Genomic DNA, 18,654 nt, shown 5'->3' with positions numbered 1-18,654 from the left:
TAGAACTATCCAGAAAAGAGTCAAATATCCAGACTCACACACGCAAACACTTGGCCACAATAAATAAATAAATAAATGAATAAAAATAAAAAATAAAAAAATGAAAAATAAATAAAAAATCATAAACTGAATTTTTGGCTTTCTGGAAAATAAGATTCAGCTGATGAAATTCAAAATAAAATAGACTTTTAAAATAAAATCAGGAACCCCAGTTCGCTTTTCCCATCAACCTCAAAAGGTTTATTCAGACATGAGAATCAGCCTCAGTTAACTATTTGACTAGATAAAGGAGATTCTTTTGACCAGTGCCATTTTTTTTTCTTTTTCAGTTTTACTTAAGCAAAAGATCCCTTGTCTGACATTTTGGGGAGAGTTCTGTACTTTATGTACACAGCCAATTGGGCTCCGTGGCTGGAGACCATGACCCCGGCCTCAGATCTTGGCTTGGCAGGAGCAGTGATGGGTGACAATGCCGCTCGTGCAGCCAGCTGTCACCACTGGGTTTCTTGATCTCCGTAGGTGAAGAGTGTGACATCGACATAAACGAATGTGACAGTAACCCCTGCCATCACGCCGGCACCTGCCTGGACCAGCCCAATGGTTATACCTGCCACTGCCCCCACGGCTGGGTGGGTGCAAACTGCGAGATCCGTGAGTATTTCTGCTGTTATTTAACCTCACATTTTCATTCGACGAGAAGAGGATACGGAGCGTGCCCAGGTGGCCCCTGTCAGCGACAGCCCAGGGCTAACCTGAGTTACCCATGTCTCCCGAGTCCCAGAGGAGTACCTTTGCTCACGGCTCCGTGCCCCTCCCCCTCCTTCCCGAGTCTGAATCCAGCCTTTCTACTGGGATGAGAAATGCGCAGATGTCATCCAGAGTTCACGGCTCCTAAGACAGCCAAAAATGTGCCGAACAGAGGAGCATTAGAATCGTGTCACAAAATAGAGTCTTTGTGTTAAAAACATGAGAAAACACGCAGAATATAAACTCGCTTTGCATTTCTGTCTTCAAGCGTCTTCAAACGTATTAGGTTCCATCCGTTGCCTGGAGAACAGTCCAGCGAGGATGAGGGTAAAAGAAAAGCTGGAAAACATTTCGAGCTGCAGAGAGCGAAGTGTTCGCTCTTAAAGATGAGCCCACAGATGTTTGAAAATGTCATAATCAAGATTTCATGTATTAAAAGAATGGATCTGCTAGGGTGGTGGTGAAAATGAGAACCGACATGGAGTTTGGTTTTCCGGTTGTTCGGGAAACTGCTAAACATTCAACTGTGAAAGGTGTTTTCTTCTCACTGAAATTTGTCAGGGCAGTGGCACTTCCATAAGGACCCCCTCCTGGGCTCTCTCAGCCCTCCGCTGCTTTTCTTCAGGTAGAGACAGCCCATCTGCTATGGGACTTTGGGAGGAGACACATAATACATGTAACCCTGTCTATCTGTCTGAATGTCTGTCTGTCTCCTGGAGCTGGCCTGCTGCTGCTGCCTCCACTCCTCTGTTCCATGTTTCAAGAACGACCCCCCACGGGTGGTCCAGCAGTGGCTACGTGGCTTGGGCCTGTCTCCTTCCCAGTGTGGGCCTGAGGTAGGGGCCCCATTCTCCAACACCCATTTGACCGGTAACCCTCTCTGGGCTCGTCCCTGCTTGCTCTTTGTCTTTTTGCTCTTGTCTTGGAGCTTGAGAGGGGAAGAAGGTAGTTCTTTTCCAGTCTCCCCATCATCAACTTTCCTAAACACCCCTGGACGGAGTGGTCGTAGGACCAACTGGCCTTGCTGAAGATGGGCGAGAAGTAGTCTTGTTGAAGAAAGACACAGAAAGGAATTCCGTGGTCGAAAGGCCAATGGCTACGAGCTGGTGTAGGATGCTAAGTGCAGTCGGGTGGGATCTGTTGGTGGAAAGCAGCCCAGACTTGTGTCAGCAGGACCTTGGCTCTTCCCCCGGCAGGACACTCACTGTGTGGCTGCACTGACTTGCGCCGAGCCTCACTTTACTTACTCATAAAATGGGACCAGTTTTCCTTCTAAAATTTGGCAATGCTGTTGGAAATGACAAAGTTTGTGCCTTGGGGCAGAGTAATATCTATTTATAACTTTTAGATCTTAATTATAAAGATAAATATATAGGAGAGTATGGATAAGAAGTCAGGAACGCACAAGAGGCCCTAAAGTTTTTAAGCAAAGTGCCATGATTATAAAAAAATCAAAATTTTACTTCCTTCTAGGGATGATGATATAGGCAAAAGATATACTAAGATGGAAAAATAGAAAGGGTAAAAGTTGGCTTCAAATTCTAGCTCCATCGTGTGACCTGAACAGACAAATACACCTCTCAGGGCCTTGTCATTCTCACTTACAAGATGGTGATGGGAGGATGCTGTGAGGCAAATATATGCAGACTTCTGCTATGCAGTAGGCACTAAATAAATGCTAATTTACTATGGCTCATATACCATGAGCTACTCCTTGGCAGGACCAACCTTCGGCAGCTGTCTTTTTAGATGATGCATGCCCAGGGCACGGGCCACACTGAGTGGCCGGGTATGAGGGGTCCCATCACGCATCTTGGTCCACACTCCGGCTCTCTGTTTGCCCAAAATAGCACTTTCCATGTGACGATCTCATTTGCACCTCTCCGTTAGGTCAAAGGCGCTAAAATCAATGTCATCACAGGTTAGGCTCTGCTCGGTTCTGTGTTGGATGCTTCTACCCTTGACCTAAGTGTAAGAATGGAGAATGTGCAGTTCAGGTTTGCCATGACACATAGCTGGAACTGGTGGCCAGCATCTAGAGACCTGGATCTGAATCAAACGGGATGGATCGAAGGACCAGGAGAGGAGAGGGCCTGGGTGGGACGAGGGCAGGTGGGTAGAACCCAGAAGGAGGGCCAAGACGTGCACAGACAAGAGCGAGAACTGTAGCCCACACTGCTGCATAGCACAGAGACCTCCTGAGTTGTCAAAAGTGGTAAAGGAGCCTCCCACAGCCTGACCTCTGCCTCCGGAGGCCGCATGGCCTGCCTCCCTCTCTTGCTTAGTCTGCTCCAGCCAAAACATTGTCCTGTTTTCTCCTCTGTGGACAGGTCAAGCTTATTCCTGACTTCAGGGCCGTTGCCTGTGCACTGCCCTATGTCTGGAGGGTTCGCCCTTCAGATTTTAGCACAGCTGTTTCAAGGTCTAACACTCAACAATCCTATAAATGTTCATGTAGTGTTGTAGGAGCTGTGAGGTGTATATTATACAGTTAGAGTTGTAGTCAGTCTTGCTGACCAAAAACAGTTGGACAGTTAAGGACACTGAACAGTTGAATCTATGGTTGAACTATTAAACTCATGGTATTCTGCAGTTGACAAATAGATGAGTAGGCCATCCTGGGTGTGTAATCCAATCAGTAATCAAGGGCCTCCTACTCTCAAACATTGAGCACTGGGCCCAGGATATGAAGACGAATGAAGCAGCCCCTGCCTTTAGGACCTTATAATCCAGGGCTGGGTCATGATATGCGGTGGGGTTGCTGTAGGCTTTCCGCAGGCTGCTCTAGGGACCCAGGGAAGGTGCTGGAAAGGGTCTACTACGGGGACGTCCCGGGACTGTCCTCCCCCACAGGCATGGAATTTCATAATGCTTGAAGAAACCCATCAAATGATTATGTTATATAGATAGTCCTTTTCGTACAAACTGGTTGGGTTCTTTGGTTCTCATTTTTGTATAAACTAGCAGACTTTAAAGCTAATTGTCTTCCGCCTCCTCTAGACCTCCACGTCACTCCCCAAAGGTAACAATTATTAGCCATTTATTGTGTATATTTCTGGATGTATGCAGTCAATATTGTAAGCATTTTCTCCCACACAAATGGGACCATTCTATACATCCTGTTTAGCATCTTCCTTTTATGCTGAATATATATATATATATATATATATATATATATATATATATATATAATGTGTATGCATGTTGGCTTATGCAGATCTCCCTCACTGTTGTAACACCACGTGGCTCCCAGGCTAGCCCCTCCAACCCTTTCTTTATATGCTGCCAGAAGCATCTCTTATTTTCTTTCAGTTTTCTAAAAATATATGGTCTCTTTCCTTTTTAATTGTTTTCCAGTTCTTTTTATTGTGGCAAAATACACATAACATGAAATTAGCTATCTTAATCATTTTAGAGTGTTCAGTCCTGTGGTACGAAGTGCATTCATCTTGTGTGCAACCCTCACCACCGTCCATCTCCATAACTCTTTTCATCTTGAAAAACCGAAACTCTGACCCCATTAAAAACGATAACTCCCCGTGACTCCTTCTCGCAGCCCCTGGCAATCACCATTCTAGTTTCTTTGTTTCTTTCTTTCTGTTTTTAAATCTCCCCTTGTGCCTTACGCCCCAGCCTCTGGCAACCACTATTTTACTTTGTTACTATGAATTCAGGTTTCTTTTTTTTTCTTTAGATTCCACATATAAATGAACTCATGCAATATTTGTCCTTCTGTATCTGACCTGTTACACTTTGCGTCGTGTCCTCGGCCTCCTCCTTGGGATAACAACTGGCAGAGGTGTCTTTTCCAAGTACAAATCTGAATACTCAGACCTCCTTCCCACCACCGTTTCCATCCCTGCCAGTGCTAAGCTTGCATTATAGACTAAAGACCGAACGCCACACTCAGGCCTGTGGGGCCTGTGGGACCTGTGGGAGATACCGCCCCTCCCCACTCCTCCAGCCTCTGGCTTGCTCCCACTAGCGGCCACTCTGTTCCCCTTCCAGTCTCTTGTCCTGTTCCCCACCTCCTCCCGGGTCTTGGCCTGGGACTGTGTTCCCTCGCCTCTCCCCTGTCCCTGGTGAACACCCACGTACCTGTAGGGCCCAGCTTCCTGCAGACCCTCACCCCTGGAGCTCTCCTGATTCCCCAGTGTTATGGAGCTTCCCCTTGTCCTTTCCGGTAGCACCCAGACGTGGTCCTTCATTGGCGTGGCACACTTGTATGTCTGCCACTACTTTGTGACCATTTTTTGGTCCCTGTACCCCTCAAAAGACTGAGGGCTCCAGAATCCAACCGTCTACTTTCCCTCACTCTATATCCCGGCACCCAGCACCATGCCTGGTACACAGTAGGTGCCGAATTAATGGTTGTTCAGCGAATGGATCCTACAAAGGAGGTGAGCTATTCTTTCCATTCCTTTCCTGTGCCTTCCTCTTCTGAAGATTAATGAGAGCGTAAATATTTTCTAATCTCATTGACTGCCTTGCTTGTCCAGATAACTTTTAGCTGTAGGAAACAGAAGGTAGTTTGAAATCCTTCTTCCCAAGTAGTCTAGCAGCAAATGGTCTCAAAAATTATCTAGCTGTCTGATGTCTACACATCACACACTCACTCTCCTTTTAAATAATGTAGGTGAACACATTAATTAGTCTGGCTACATTCACGTAGGTAAATTAAAAACCAGATACAGGCAATGTGTTTTAGAATTAAATTTATAAATCTAGTGACAGCTCTTTCGGTGGAGTGGAGGTTGTTGGTAGGTCTGGTTTTATTCTCAGCCGGGCCGCCGATGGCCTCTATCACCTTGAACAGTGGGTCCAAGTCCAGCTTCTCTACAAGGTGCTTTTTAAGGGTCAATTGAAGTGGAAATGCGAAAACACTTTGGAAAATACAAAACCTGAAACAAATTTAGTTGAAACCTAAATATAACTGGTCTAGCAGACCCATAGGCACGACATCACCTGCTGGAGCCCGTGGGATAGGTCCACCCAGCACACCATGGCGCATGGTTCCTCCCTGGCTGTGCTGTAGCTGGCGTAGTGAGTGATTCATGCGACCGAGCTCCTGGGACGCAGCAGAGCGATCGCTCATGACGGCCTTCTGACTTAGGCCGGGACCCGAGGCGGCCGCTGCAGCCGCCTGGTGCAGATACGCTTGCCGCTTCCAGACCAAGGGTGGGATCTCCTCGGATCCAGCCTGGTTCCAACCTGATGAGGGTGTCAAGCAGCCACACTCACTTCTCTCAGAAAAGTTTTAGCTGACAGTAAGATAGGGAGGAAAAAAAAAAAAAAGCGGGGCTGGGGAGGAGGGAGGCAGAGCTTTTCAGAGGAATTTCGAGAAAGTTTTCCCAAAAGTTCCAACAGCCTGGAAGGCAGAATTTGGGGAAGTAGAGCAGATGATCAGAAATGTAAGCAGTCTAGGCAGCTCAGGCCTGGACACCGCGCAGAGCACGTAACCCAGCGCTGTTGTCTGTCCACGGTCGTGGCCGTGGGGTTGTGCGTGTGCTATTTATAGGAAGTTAGGCATCAACTATGAGTGCTCAGCCAGAACGCGTGTGGCCCTGCCACGGTGATGGGAGCGAGCCCTCTACCAAGCTCCAGTAGAAGCAGTGCTGGCTTTCCTCGTGTTGACGCTAGATGGGTGTGAGAGCCTACTCCGAGCGCTGGACTCCAGCCTACAACTGCATTTTTCAGAGAACGTTGAAATACTTGGAAATCAAGTGAGTCATTCTCCTCTTCCAGCCAGAAAAATGAGCGTCTCTGTCCGCGCGCACCAGGTATTGCCAAAGAAACGGCTGTGATCTGTGACCGAGGCTTAGTTCCAGCTTCACAAAAACACCTTCTCCCGTCCGTGGCGACCCTTCCCTTGCAGTGATTTCTGTTGGTCCGTCTGCCCGTTCGTGAGCTGGTTCGGATGGAACCGTGAATGCACAAGTAGCCTCCTGCTGCAGGGGCTTCGTGGGCTCGGGCAGGCAGCCTCAGAGGCCCAAACCCGACTTCCAGGGTCTTGGTAAAAACTCAGCAGTCAGAAGATCTGGATGCGAGCGCACTTCCTTCATCTCGTTCTTCTCAAACTCTCAGGAGCCATCAGGCTTGGGGCCTTTTCCCGCTAGGCTTCTAGCAAAGGGCTCTGCACACTTGGCCCTTGTTTGGGGATCTGCCCGTGCTCTTCTTCTGATCGTCACTTTTCAAGGTAAAGAAGAGCTGGTTCTTGGATTCCGTGGCCACTGAAGATGTAGCTAAGAGGAGAGTCTGAGCACCCGGGGATCGCAGACACTCTCACGGTGTACAGGCCATCAGAAGAGTCTGAGCATTTCGTGGGAGGACAGGCCCTTCCACACCCACCCCTGAATCCCATTTCTAGGCACCCGGAGTGCTGATGTGCAAATGATGGTCTGGAGCTGGGGATGGGGGGGCTGTGAGTCACAGAGAGAAGGCCTCCTCTTTCTACATGAATTTCACTTCTCTCTCTGGTCTTATCTAGCCCTTTTTATTTTCAAAACTTCCTTTCAAGTCCTGTTCACATCATCCAGAACATTCTGCAAACAGGACATAATTTGGCACTCTTGACCTGTTCCAGGCAGGAGATTATGTTCCATTCTTCCATTTATTTTCCTGCTCAGACAGGTTGGTATTTTTTGAAAGGCGCAGGGCAATGCTCAGTAATCCTGAGCTCACAGCGTGTGCTCTGGAGGACAATGTTTTCCTCCTCTTTATCCTTTACCCCTCTTCCACCACCACACCTGCTCCTTTTTAGGACTGCCCATTACTTGCCCAGCAGCAGACTTTTTCCTATTCTTTGCATGTTCTCTAACTTCTGTTCCCAGCAAGCCATGGGGTAGCTGTTGCTATTTTCATCTTGTAAATGAAGAAATCAAGTCTCAGGGAGGTTGAGTAAATGTCCCAGCGGGGATTGACAGCAAGGTTGATGTGATCCCAAGGCCCACACGTCTTCCACTGTTGTGTTAGAAGATAATTCCATGGATGTTTTTTACCACACTTTATTGCTTATTTTAAAATATTTTTATAAAAGGAATACGTTATTCCTTTGGAAAAAGCTGGAAAAGACTGAGAAGTGGAATGAAGGAAATAAAAACGGCTTGTAATCCTGCCTCCCAGTGATCTCAGTTGTTCACCTGTGGCTGTGTGGGGCAGACGTGAAGGACTTGGATCTGGACTTGAACTCACGCAGCTAGGGATGCCAATTTCCCATAAAGTGGAGAGAGGAAATAATGCATCTTAGATTGGTTGTAATGATTAAGTGAGATGTTTTCAAAGAGCTTAACATAGTAGGAAGGCAACAAGTGTTCCTCATTCCCATCACTCTGTCCTGAGCTTTTCAGTGTGCGGATACACACGGTGAGCTCACGTGTGACTGTACTGTCCGGCTAGGTCCGCTTTGGTCAATGGCTTTTGTTCTTTTGTTAGAACAAAACATCTGTCCAGCTCACTGAGAACTGAATATTTAGGTGGTTTCCCATTTTTTTGCTTTTATAAATTGTTCTACTGCTTGTGGGGTGGAGAGAGGGCATGGGGGTGGGGCCTCTAGCTATAGCTGTAACATTTTCTTTCTTTAAAAAAAAATGCCTGAAAAAAAGGTAAAGCAAAAATGGTCCAGTATGAACTTTATTAACTCTGAACAGTGTCAGCTTTGAGCGCTGAGTACCTGGGGGTCGTGCTTATTTAACGAACCTTTTTCCAAATGTGTAATAATTGGTCATTTACTATTGCAGAAATTGGGATGCCGAGATGAACATACTTGTGTGTAGGGCTTTATGCATCTGTGGGATCATTTCCCCAACATAAATTCTAAAAACCGAAATTTCTGGGTCAAAAGATGCTCCCTAAGTCTACACAAGGGCTGTGTATCAATTCACACATCCTCACGTCTGTGCCCACGTCAACTGTGGTTATCAAAAATTTTAAATAATATTTGGGAACCGATAGAGGAATTGCATTCTTAAAGAACTATGAAACTAAACACTTTTCTACTTGTATTTCATTGGTGGATTCTTTTTATATCCTTTGCCCATTTTTCTATGGTGTGTTCTTGGTTTTTCTTGACGGTTTGTAAGAGGCCCTTATGTATTAAGGACATGAGCCCTTGATCTGGGTTATCCACGGAAGGGAATTCTTCCCAGTTTGGATAGCCCTTATAGTTGAGGTTGCCGAAGCAAGGACAGTGAAGACCTTCCCATTCTAAAGGTCACGGCTCACACCCAGGCGTTTGCTTATTTTCGCCCCAGACCTCCAGTGGAAGTCGGGTCACATGGCGGAGAGTCTCACCAACATGCCCCGGCACTCCCTGTACGTCATCATCGGCGCGCTCTGCGTCGCCTTCATCCTGATGCTGGTCATCCTCATCGTGGGCATTTGCCGCATCAGCCGCATCGAGTACCAGGGCTCTTCCAGGCCGGCCTACGAGGAGTTCTATAACTGTCGCAGCATCGACAGCGAGTTCAGCAACGCCATCGCCTCCATCCGGCACGCCAGGTGGGCTGCGTGGGGAGGGGGAGGGGGAGGGAGACAGAGACAGGGAGGATGAGATCCTGCTTCGAAATGTGCATTCCTGGGACCGGGGTGATGTTATGAACAGGACTTCACACCTGCAAAGAGGATTTCGTAGACGAAAGCACAGGTTCAAGGCGTCCTGGGGACAAACAATTAGGCTGTTTTATAAGCAACCCCTTTGTATATGCCGCTAGCTTTCTGTTGTCATCGAATACGCTCGTTCACTTAATTTGTGTTTATCTGTGCCATAAAGAGCCGATTCTCACGTGTAGGAAGCATTTTTTGATGACTGCTTTTCGGACTGTCTTCAGCTACGTTCTTCAAACAGCCCGGATAGAAATAACACTTGATTCAGGGGCTTACTTAAGCAGAGACAACGGCTGTCATTCTGCTGTTAGTGTTCATATCATGTAACACGGTGTCCTTTTCTGGAGGAAAGACTCCTGGAGAGACAAGGAGTGCATGTGGTACCACAGAGAGAGAGTGAGTCCCAACTACCCCCTTACCTGACTCTCTTTTACACAGACCAGTCAAGCCTCCACAAATACTGTTCCCTCAACTGAAAAAAAGACATAAGTCTCCCTGCTTAGAGAGTTAAGGCAATCAAATTACATTACAAAGATTATAGAATTGTATAAGCAGATAACACCATATTTATTTTTCTATAACACTAAAAAAAAATCAGCTAATCTAATATTTTGTTGACTTTTGCAAAGGATATTTACTACCAGAACAGTAACGACAGTGTTTGTTAAAGGAAAGCTATCTCTTCTTTTAATTGCTAGAACAATCTAAAGCACACAATTCAGAAAGTCTGTGCAGTGGTGAAGAGTGGGCTGAGCTTGGTGTCTTAAGCTTGGGGCTCACAAGAACTAGTAGCCAAATAACCTTTGCTGAGACGTGGTGTACGGGTCTTGATCAAAACACACGCAGATCCAAATTCTGTCCGAACGGCATAGAAGCTAAGAGGTTCAGAAAGTGTGCTTTCTTCACAAGGAAGTCCCCAAACCCGAGACTCCAATCTGACTGTGATCTTGCCGCTCTAATGGAAGCAGAAGCCCGACCCTGGCTTCCAGGGAGAGGAGCCACCGGAAGGAGAGAAATTTCGAGACATGGGGCAGCTGCCCTGATGCCCAGGTGGGGCAAGGGTGTCTTCTTTCTGAGAGCCGCACCCACCTTACTTCCAGAACTGTGAAGGAGAAGGGGACGGTGCGTCCCTTTCCAAGTCAGGCCCTGCACAGCTGCTCATCCTTGACTCTACTTCCTTTCAGGGCCAGCTTGCCAACACGGCCTCTAGGCAGCCCTAAGACCAATCCCTTTGCCTGTCATGGTAATTTGACTCCTCCACCAGCCTGTACGTAAAGGGCCATTTTATTCCTGTCTTCAATGGGTCCTGGCACACAGTAGGCCTGACTTACTAAAATTTGAGGTCTGTAATGAAAGGACAATCTCTATTAGGGGTTGGTGTGGGATGTCTTGACCTGCCTGACAGGTGGCTTCGTTCTAGGGCAGCAGTCTCGTAAGTGGCCTGCAGGAGTGTTCGCAGTACTCAGAACTCATGAGAAGAGAGGTAGAAGGTGTAAAAAGGGGAGGAGGGGAGATAAGCTTCTTTGGTGCTGAGAAATATCATGTAACACGGTGTCCTTTTCTGGAGGAAAGACTCCTGGAGAGACAAGGAGTGCATGTGGTACCACAGAGAGAGAGTGAGTCCCAACTATTCTCTCTCCATTCCCGGGTGTTGAGTTCACCGGGAAGGGGCAGAATCGGGGGCGCTAATACTGGGATGTATTGGGAGACCCAAGGAGTCAGGTTCCCTCCACCCCCAGAGGGACCTCTGGCTAAGATTCTTTTGTGTTCAAGAGGGGTATTTTATTTCAGCCTCCAAATAGTTTAAGGTGGATTCTTCTGAGCTTCCTGCTTATATAGCCCGCTCGGAAGATACTTAACTGGATAGTCTTGGAAGGAAAGAATAAACTTGAAAGCATTTACAAACCTGGTTCTTATTTGGTGCCGATTTTTATCAAAAATATTTGCTGCAGAATTCCCAACCAATCAGCTCCTGCATGCACCAGTGACTACAGATAGAATCACTGAAGTTAATACCATACCTTCCCAGATATCTGGAACATTCCCTCATAAACGTTTATTCAGCTACGACCTGTGGTTTCTACAGCATGGCTCTCTCGAGGTCCTGGCTGGGTCTCTGGCTGCTTGGCCCTCTGCACTCCCTTTTCCCGGAAACCCTAGAAAGGCATTGAAAAAAAAATTAACCCTTTTGGTATTACCTCCTCCCTAGTTTCCAGCAGTGACCTAGAGCTAACGCCCATCTCACAGCCTCTCTCCCAGCTGCTGGCCTGGGGTGACTCTGGATCAGAGCGACTGCAGCTCAGCAGCCACGAGGGACGAATCCTGAGTGGGTCACCTGTGACAGTCACGAGTGACCGAGGAAGCCTCTGGTGATTCTGGCGTCAGCACTCTGTTGATGCCGGAGCTCCCTTCTCGCCCTTGTTAAGAATCTGTGTTCCGTGGCTGCTTTGCTGGCGCTCAGGCTGGACAGAGTCTGCAGGCGACCAGCGGGAGCGAACGGGCCTTCCAGGCTGTGGAGCGAGGCCCCGTCTGGGCGGCAGGGTGCTCGCGGCTCCCGCAGCGCTAAGTGCCCGATCACAGAACACAAAGAACAGCCGGGAGAGGATCCGGTCACGTTTTCTCAAATAGCACGTTGGGACTGGGGCCTTTCTCAAGGTCAGATCCACCTGCACTCCCTGCCGCTGGAGATTTAGCTTTGACTTCCGGGCGAGCATGAACTAGAAGCTTGCGCGCTCTTCGCTGCGCCTGCCGTACAGCGGCTTGCGGTTCCTCGTAGTGAGAGAAGGTGCGCGAGACTTGTCACCAGCTACGTTCGAGACGTCGGTGGCGTTAATGCTGCCGCCCCAGCTTCCGGGATTGCGTCTGGTGGTGCTGACGTGGCCGGACACTGTGCTGAGGCCTTTGGAGACAGGGGCTGTGGGCCCTTCTTAGTCTTCATCGGGCGCCTGCAAAATATTTTAGACTTGACAGACCTTCCGTCGTCTGGGTCTGTGGGACTAGTTCGCTAGGCCCTCGTAGTGCGGAAGCAGCAGAGACGCGCTGTGAAGGGGCCCGACTGCGTTCCAATAAAACTTTATTTAAAAACAGGCAACAGGCTGTAATCAGCTTGCAGACTATACATTATTAGCCCCTGGTCTCCTTTATAATTTTCTCTTTTTTCAAATTTGTTTTCTACATTTAAAATGTATCTTTGTGATAAGGAAAAAAACAAAACAAAAGCGTGTTATTTAAAGAAACAGTCACATAGATACTCCCACCATAACACAAGCAAGCTCTTACTTTGTTTAGTGCCTGAGAGTTTAAATGGAATTCTATGGGTGTTAGCTTAGTTCTTAACATCCACCCAGTTCTGAGACACAAAGGAAATACAAAAAGCTTTTGGGATGATAAATTTAAGTAGGAATGCACATTCATTTTTTTGCTAGATGTGAGCTTGCCACTGTGGTAGGTGTAGGAGATTCAAGGAAAGTCTTGTTTCATTTTAGTGTGTTTTAAAGATTTTTTTTAATGAGAGAGAGAGAGAGAGAGAGAGGGCAGGCAGGGAGAGGAGCAGAGGGAGAGGGACATGCAGACTCCGCGCTGTGCACAGAGCTCGGCACAGGGCTCGATCCCAGGACCCTGAGATCATGACCTGGGCCGAAACCAGGAGTCAGATGCTTAACTGACTGAGCCACCCAGGCGCCCCTTAATTTGTTGTGTTTTAAAAGCCATTTTCCTTTTCTGTGGTGGATACTGCACTTTGGGTGAAGACCTCTGTATCTCACCTGAGGAATTTGGAAAGGCTTCTCAGGAACTAGTAAAGTCATAGCACAGGGATTCCAGCTCCAAGATAGCGCTGGGGGTGTTAGCCCTTTGAAGACCAGGTTACTTCTGTAACCAGCATTATGCTTCATGACCCATACCGGTTTGGAGTCGATCTCAATAGCACCGTGCACACAGCCAGTGACTTGTCTAGATACGAAGCAAGGTTCTTGTTCTTCAGTTGACTTTGTGCAAGTACGGAGGTCGCATGGCTGCTCCTGACTGCTTTCAGCCCTTGCCTCGTTATGCTCAGTGGATCTGAAACACCCGTCCGCTAACCTGCCTTGTCAATAGTCAGCCCCATGATGACAGTTGAAGATGACAGCCCTTTGAATGATAGCTTGTCGGTAGATTGCATAATGTGGAGGCATTTAACTTTCTAGATTTTGGAGACCCAGATTCTTCTTCAAGCTATGAAATCATATAAGAAATAAAATGGATATTTTAAACACATATTCAACTTATTAAGTTGCTTGGATTTTTCCTCTTGGCCAGCCAACTGATTAGTAGGCCATCTGTGATTTGCTGACCCTCCCATGAAAGTTCCCCCAGGAAACTGTCCCATGACTACTACTGAGGATCCGGAGGGCTTTTCCCTGGGATTGGCTGACTTTGGAAATGAATCAATATTGTTAGTGGTGTATTGTTACCAAAGTATCTTGCTGTTTTATAAGAAATAGATTGTAAAAATATTTGCCCCTTAAAGTAGCTTCTAAAAGTTTCCGTCTTGGGAGAAAGTGTTCGGGTCCAGTTGGCTTTTACATTGTTGCTCTTGCCTTTTCCCTAGTCTCAGATGATGCAGGCCTCACTCCATTTAGATAAACAGACCACAGGCTGGAAGCCAACCCGCGTGTATGCACGCACCAGGGAGGCTTCACATCTTAGACAGGGTTCTATCGAAAGCTTTTTCATCTCGTGGTACTACCCTGGGATTTCTTGGTGGCAGAATGTGTTAGCTCTTTAAGTCTGCATTTTGCCTGGTACCCATCTGGCACGGTTTGTGCCCTGGCGCCCCCGAAGACCTGTAAATCTTGAGTGAATCAGAACAAAAGATTGACGACTGTTTAAAAACAAAAGATCTGATGAAGAATGCATCATTTTCTCCTTTCCCACTCCATTCTACTTTTCCTCGCTGTATGTAAGAAGACCGGCTTTCCAAGATAGCAAAGGGAAGAGTAGGAATGGGGGCCCGGGAGGTAGGCTGAAAGCCATGGTAGATAAAGCCCCTTGAAGTCTTTGGGGCCCATCCCACCAACCTTTTTAAAGTGTAAGGTCCTTTACATGTTTCCTTTTTGAACCTTGTTAGATAGACTTGAAATGGTTAAAAATATGGTCTATCCGAGGGAGGAGGCGTGATGGGTAAATGTAGAAGATTGTTTAAATCACATGGTGCTCCAGGGACTTTAGGGAAGGTGAGGCCTTCAATGGGAAGAGACCACCCAGAAGTTGAATTGGCTTTATTTTAATAATCTTCCATCTTAAGACTGGTTTGGCAGGAAGTCCTGAAATTGGATGTTGACACCCCTGGCTTCTGGGCGTCAGTACTGCTGCTGAGGGGAATGAGATACACACAGATCTTTTGGGACAGTGGCTTGTGATCAGAGAAAATAACAATGGCTTGTGTGTACGTGGGGTGTGGGGAGGAACAGGTGGGTGGGGTTGGATGGTGGGTGCCGGGTGTCGTGGACAAACATCTCTTTATCTGAATTCCTTTCCTCCCTCTGCCCTTCCCTCATGTCGGGATCTCAGATGACCTCTGAGCCTTCCTAGCCTTCCTGTAAGTCCCCAGAAAGATGAGTATGTTCCAGGCACTAGAATGGAAAGAAAAGAAACTTGCCTCTCCAGACAGTTACGGGTCTCAGAAGAAAAACACAAATAGGTAGACAATGTCTTAAAACCTACTGTAGGCTGTCAGGCCTGACTGCTTTGCCAGGATTTAACCTAGAAGCTTCAACATTCACTTGGACTCCACGTTCCGTGAAATCCTTCTTTTATCTCCTGCACTGGAGACTAAAATGCATACTTGTTCAGCGTTGATATCCGGATCTCTTAAATTTCTGTGCTTGCTAGAGAATGTCTTTTTTAGGGTATTTTTATTGTTCCATCTGATTCTTGAATTTAAGGTATTCTCACCACTTGCCTTTCATAGGACTTGAAATCCACTGTTCATCTAACCAGGGTCCTCTCTCCCTTGTGGTTTCAGGTTTGGAAAGAAGTCCCGGCCTGCGATGTACGACGTGACCCCCATCGCCTATGAGGACTACAGCCCCGATGACAAACCCCTGGTCACACTGATTAAAACAAAAGATTTGTAATCTTTTTTTGGGGATTATTTTTCAAAAAGATGGGATACTACCCTCATTTAAATATTTTTAAGAAAATAAAAAGCTTAAGAAATTTGAAATGGTAGCTGCTCAAGAGATTTCTGTAGACTATCGAAGAACTAATTTTCTGCAGCTTTTAGTTTGGAAAAAATATTTTAAAAAAACGAAATTTGTGAACTCCATAGACTACGTTTTAATGTACTTTCAGCTCTTTAAACTGTATGCTTCGACTAGTGTGTGTTCTTCCCATGGTAGATGCCGTTATGAAATGCAGTTGGCTTTCTGTGGCTGTTACAGACAATAAGTCTAATCGAAGAGAAGTTTCTATGTGACGTGTGAGTGCCGGCTTTCTGAGTAGTTAGGGAACACATGTAGAGTATGACCCATATAACAGTATACCCGGTAACCTAAAACGAAGTCTGAAATGTCTGTTTCGTGAAAAAGAAACTAGTTGCATTTATTACTCCTAACCCGAATGAAATTAGCCTTTGCCTTATTCTGTGCATGGGTAAGTAACTTATTTCTGCACTGTTCCGTTGAACCTTGCAGAAATGTTCCTTTGAGTTCGTTTTTGTCATTTTCGTAACAGTCGTCAAGCCAGGCCTTGAAATCTTGCAGCGAAAGGGCCTCGTGGGGCAAATGATGATCGCACCGAATCTCTATTTCCTTTTAAAAGTCAAGGTTTTTATATTGTGAGTAAATTAAATTTAGGTTGGAGTTGTTTGTTGCTAAGAGGTAGTCAATATAAGAGAGAACTAGTTCCTTCCGTAGTGAGTATTTCCCATAGTGCATCTTTATTTATATCCAGGACATGTTTGTGGCTGCATTGGATTGATATGTGCTTCTTCTGATTCTTGCTAATTTCACAGAATATCGAATAAATGTTACCAAGTCCAGGATGCGCTTGTCTCTTGTTCTTTTAAAATTATAGAAAATGTTTGGGTCTGATATTGCTCGTCAGTCTCACTGGGTTTCACATCTCAACTGTGCCAAGGAGCCTTCCCTATGCCCTCCTGGTCTCCTAATTGCCAGGGAACCATCCCTACCTTCCTTTAAACATGAAAGATGGGGAAGAAAAATAACAAGAATTCTCCTTTTATTTTTGGGAAGATTTTATTTATCTGTTTTGAGAGAGAGAGAGAGAGAGAGTGAGAGAGAGCGTGTGTGCACACATGAGTGGGGGGGGGGTGGGCAGAGGGAGAGGGAGAAGCAGGCTGAGCAGGGAGCCCAAAGCGGGGCTCCATCCCAGGGCCCCAGGATCATGACCTGAGCTGAAGGCAGACGCTTGACTGACTGAGCCACCCAGGCTCCCCCAAGAATTCTCCTTCTAGTATTTACATCAGAGCCTGCCAGCGAAATGCGGCAGCCGTGACTGCTGAGGGGCACGGACATGCGGGAATGCTTCCAGGCCCCGTGTGCGGGCACCTGCAGCCTCAGGAAATGTCTCACATATGCTGCTGTCCAGGGGAGGGCAAGTGATATTGTCTTAGCAAACAGCAGTTTGGTCCTTAGGAGCTTGAAAGCAGCTCGCAGCCACCCTGTATTCAATTCTATTTTGCATCCAAATGCTGCACCAAAGTTCCAGTCTTTTCTTCCTCCCTCCCTCCCTCCCTCTCTCTTTTTCTTTCTTTCTTCTTTCTTTTTTTCTTTCTTTCTTTCTTTCTTTCTTTCTTTCTTTCTTTCTTTCTTTCTTTCTTTCTTTCTTTTTCTTTCTTTCTTTCTTTCTTTTTTCTTTCTTTCTTTCTTTCTTTCTTTTTTCTTTCTTTCTTTTTCTTTCTTCTTTCTTTCTTTCTTTTCTTTCTTTCTCTCTTTCTTTCTCTTTCTTTCTCTCTTTCTCTTTCTCTCTTTCTCTTTCTTTCTTTCTCTTTCTTTTCTTTTCTTCTCTTCTCTTTCTTTTCTTTTCTTTTCTTTTCTTTTCCTTTTCTTTCTCTTTCATCTACACACAGGAACATTGGGTAAGGCCAGGAAAAAGGCTCTGAAACCAGGTGCCAGGGAGGGTTTCAGGCAAAAAGAAGGATTTAAGATGCGTTCCTTTCCATCTCTTCCCTCAAACATCTGTCCCCAATCCTGCAAACGACATAGCAGCACACCTACGCTCTTGATTATTAAATGATAGTGTGCAATATGTTAATATTTTTGGTTTGTATAAGTGCTCGGAAACGAATTTAGAACAAAATATGAATACAGTCGGTTGAACATCTGTGAGAACATCACAGACCTTGCTTATTTCCGTCTCCTCGTGGGAGACTGTGGGTGGTGTGGCCATGCACAGGAGAGGGGCCTAGGAACCTAGGTAGGAGTTCAGTTCATTTTCCCCTCGACCCCCTCCCCCTTGCCCGAGGGCAGTGTCCGTGCTGCTGTCTCTTCCTCTGCGAGCTGCACCAGCCCATTGTCTCAACCCTCCAAATTCGTAAATTCGTTGTGATGCCCCTTGAAGGACGTGTTTGAAATTCTCGTGTCAATCTCGATTGTAATTTGTCTTTTTAAAGAAAATCAAGGGAGCCTCCTTCTTCAGGTTATGGCTCACCTGCCCTCAGACAGTCTGGGGGCCAACACCACACACGTTCGGTAATAAGACGTCCCACTGAGCATTCGTTCTGCGTCAGGCAGATGGTGACAAAAGGAGCCGCAGAAAGTGACCCTGGCTCGCAAGGTCACAGCTTGTTTGGAACCAGCACCTCATCTCATCACCGAACAATTAAACGTAGACCCCCCTTTTCTGAGATCCAGTGAAGGTGAAGGAAGGTAAACTGCCGTGTGGAAGCTGATTTGAGCAGAGTGGATTGGAATCTTGCTTCAACTGTTTCCCTGCTAACAACTGGGGCAGAAACTGCGCTTCGCTGTTTGGAAAATGGGGACAACCATAGTACCCCTTGCAGGGTCACCGGGAACATGAAGTTCCAGAATGCGTGTGAACCACTCAGCTCACCTCCAGCACACGGTCATTCAGCAAGTTAGCTCGTGCTGCTGTGCTTATATGAGATAGAGACTGTATCCCAAGTGGTCAGTCGGCTCGCCCTGCGGGCTGTGCCTGTGACCTGTAGTCAGGGCATCGTGGCCGGTCCCCCGAAAGCATGGCGCCCTTCCTCTGAGTGTGTGCAACACTCTCCCGTTTTGTTAAGTTGCTACTTGGCACAATTTGTGAAGACAGCATTCGACGAGCCACAGTGTATACCGCCCA

General features: G+C 46.7%; 1 protein-coding gene across 1 annotated transcript in view; it reads left to right on the top strand.

Moving 5' to 3' along the window:
• The window catches only part of DNER (delta/notch like EGF repeat containing), a 191,052-nt gene extending 174,690 nt beyond the window's left edge, over positions 1–16,362 (top strand). The window contains exons 12-14 of the mRNA XM_057316090.1: positions 520–651; positions 8,997–9,243; positions 15,353–16,362. Coding sequence (XP_057172073.1) covers positions 520–651; positions 8,997–9,243; positions 15,353–15,464 — 491 coding nt within the window. The 3' untranslated portion in view covers positions 15,465–16,362. The remainder of the gene's footprint in view (positions 1–519; positions 652–8,996; positions 9,244–15,352) is intronic.
• The last annotated feature ends 2,292 nt before the right edge of the window (positions 16,363–18,654 follow it).

Source organism: Ursus arctos, unplaced genomic scaffold (assembly GCF_023065955.2).
Source record: "Ursus arctos isolate Adak ecotype North America unplaced genomic scaffold, UrsArc2.0 scaffold_1, whole genome shotgun sequence".
Taxonomy (NCBI): Eukaryota; Metazoa; Chordata; class Mammalia; order Carnivora; family Ursidae; genus Ursus; species Ursus arctos.
The sequence above is the reverse complement of the archived record's forward strand: the minus strand, read 5'-3'. Positions and strand labels throughout refer to the sequence as shown.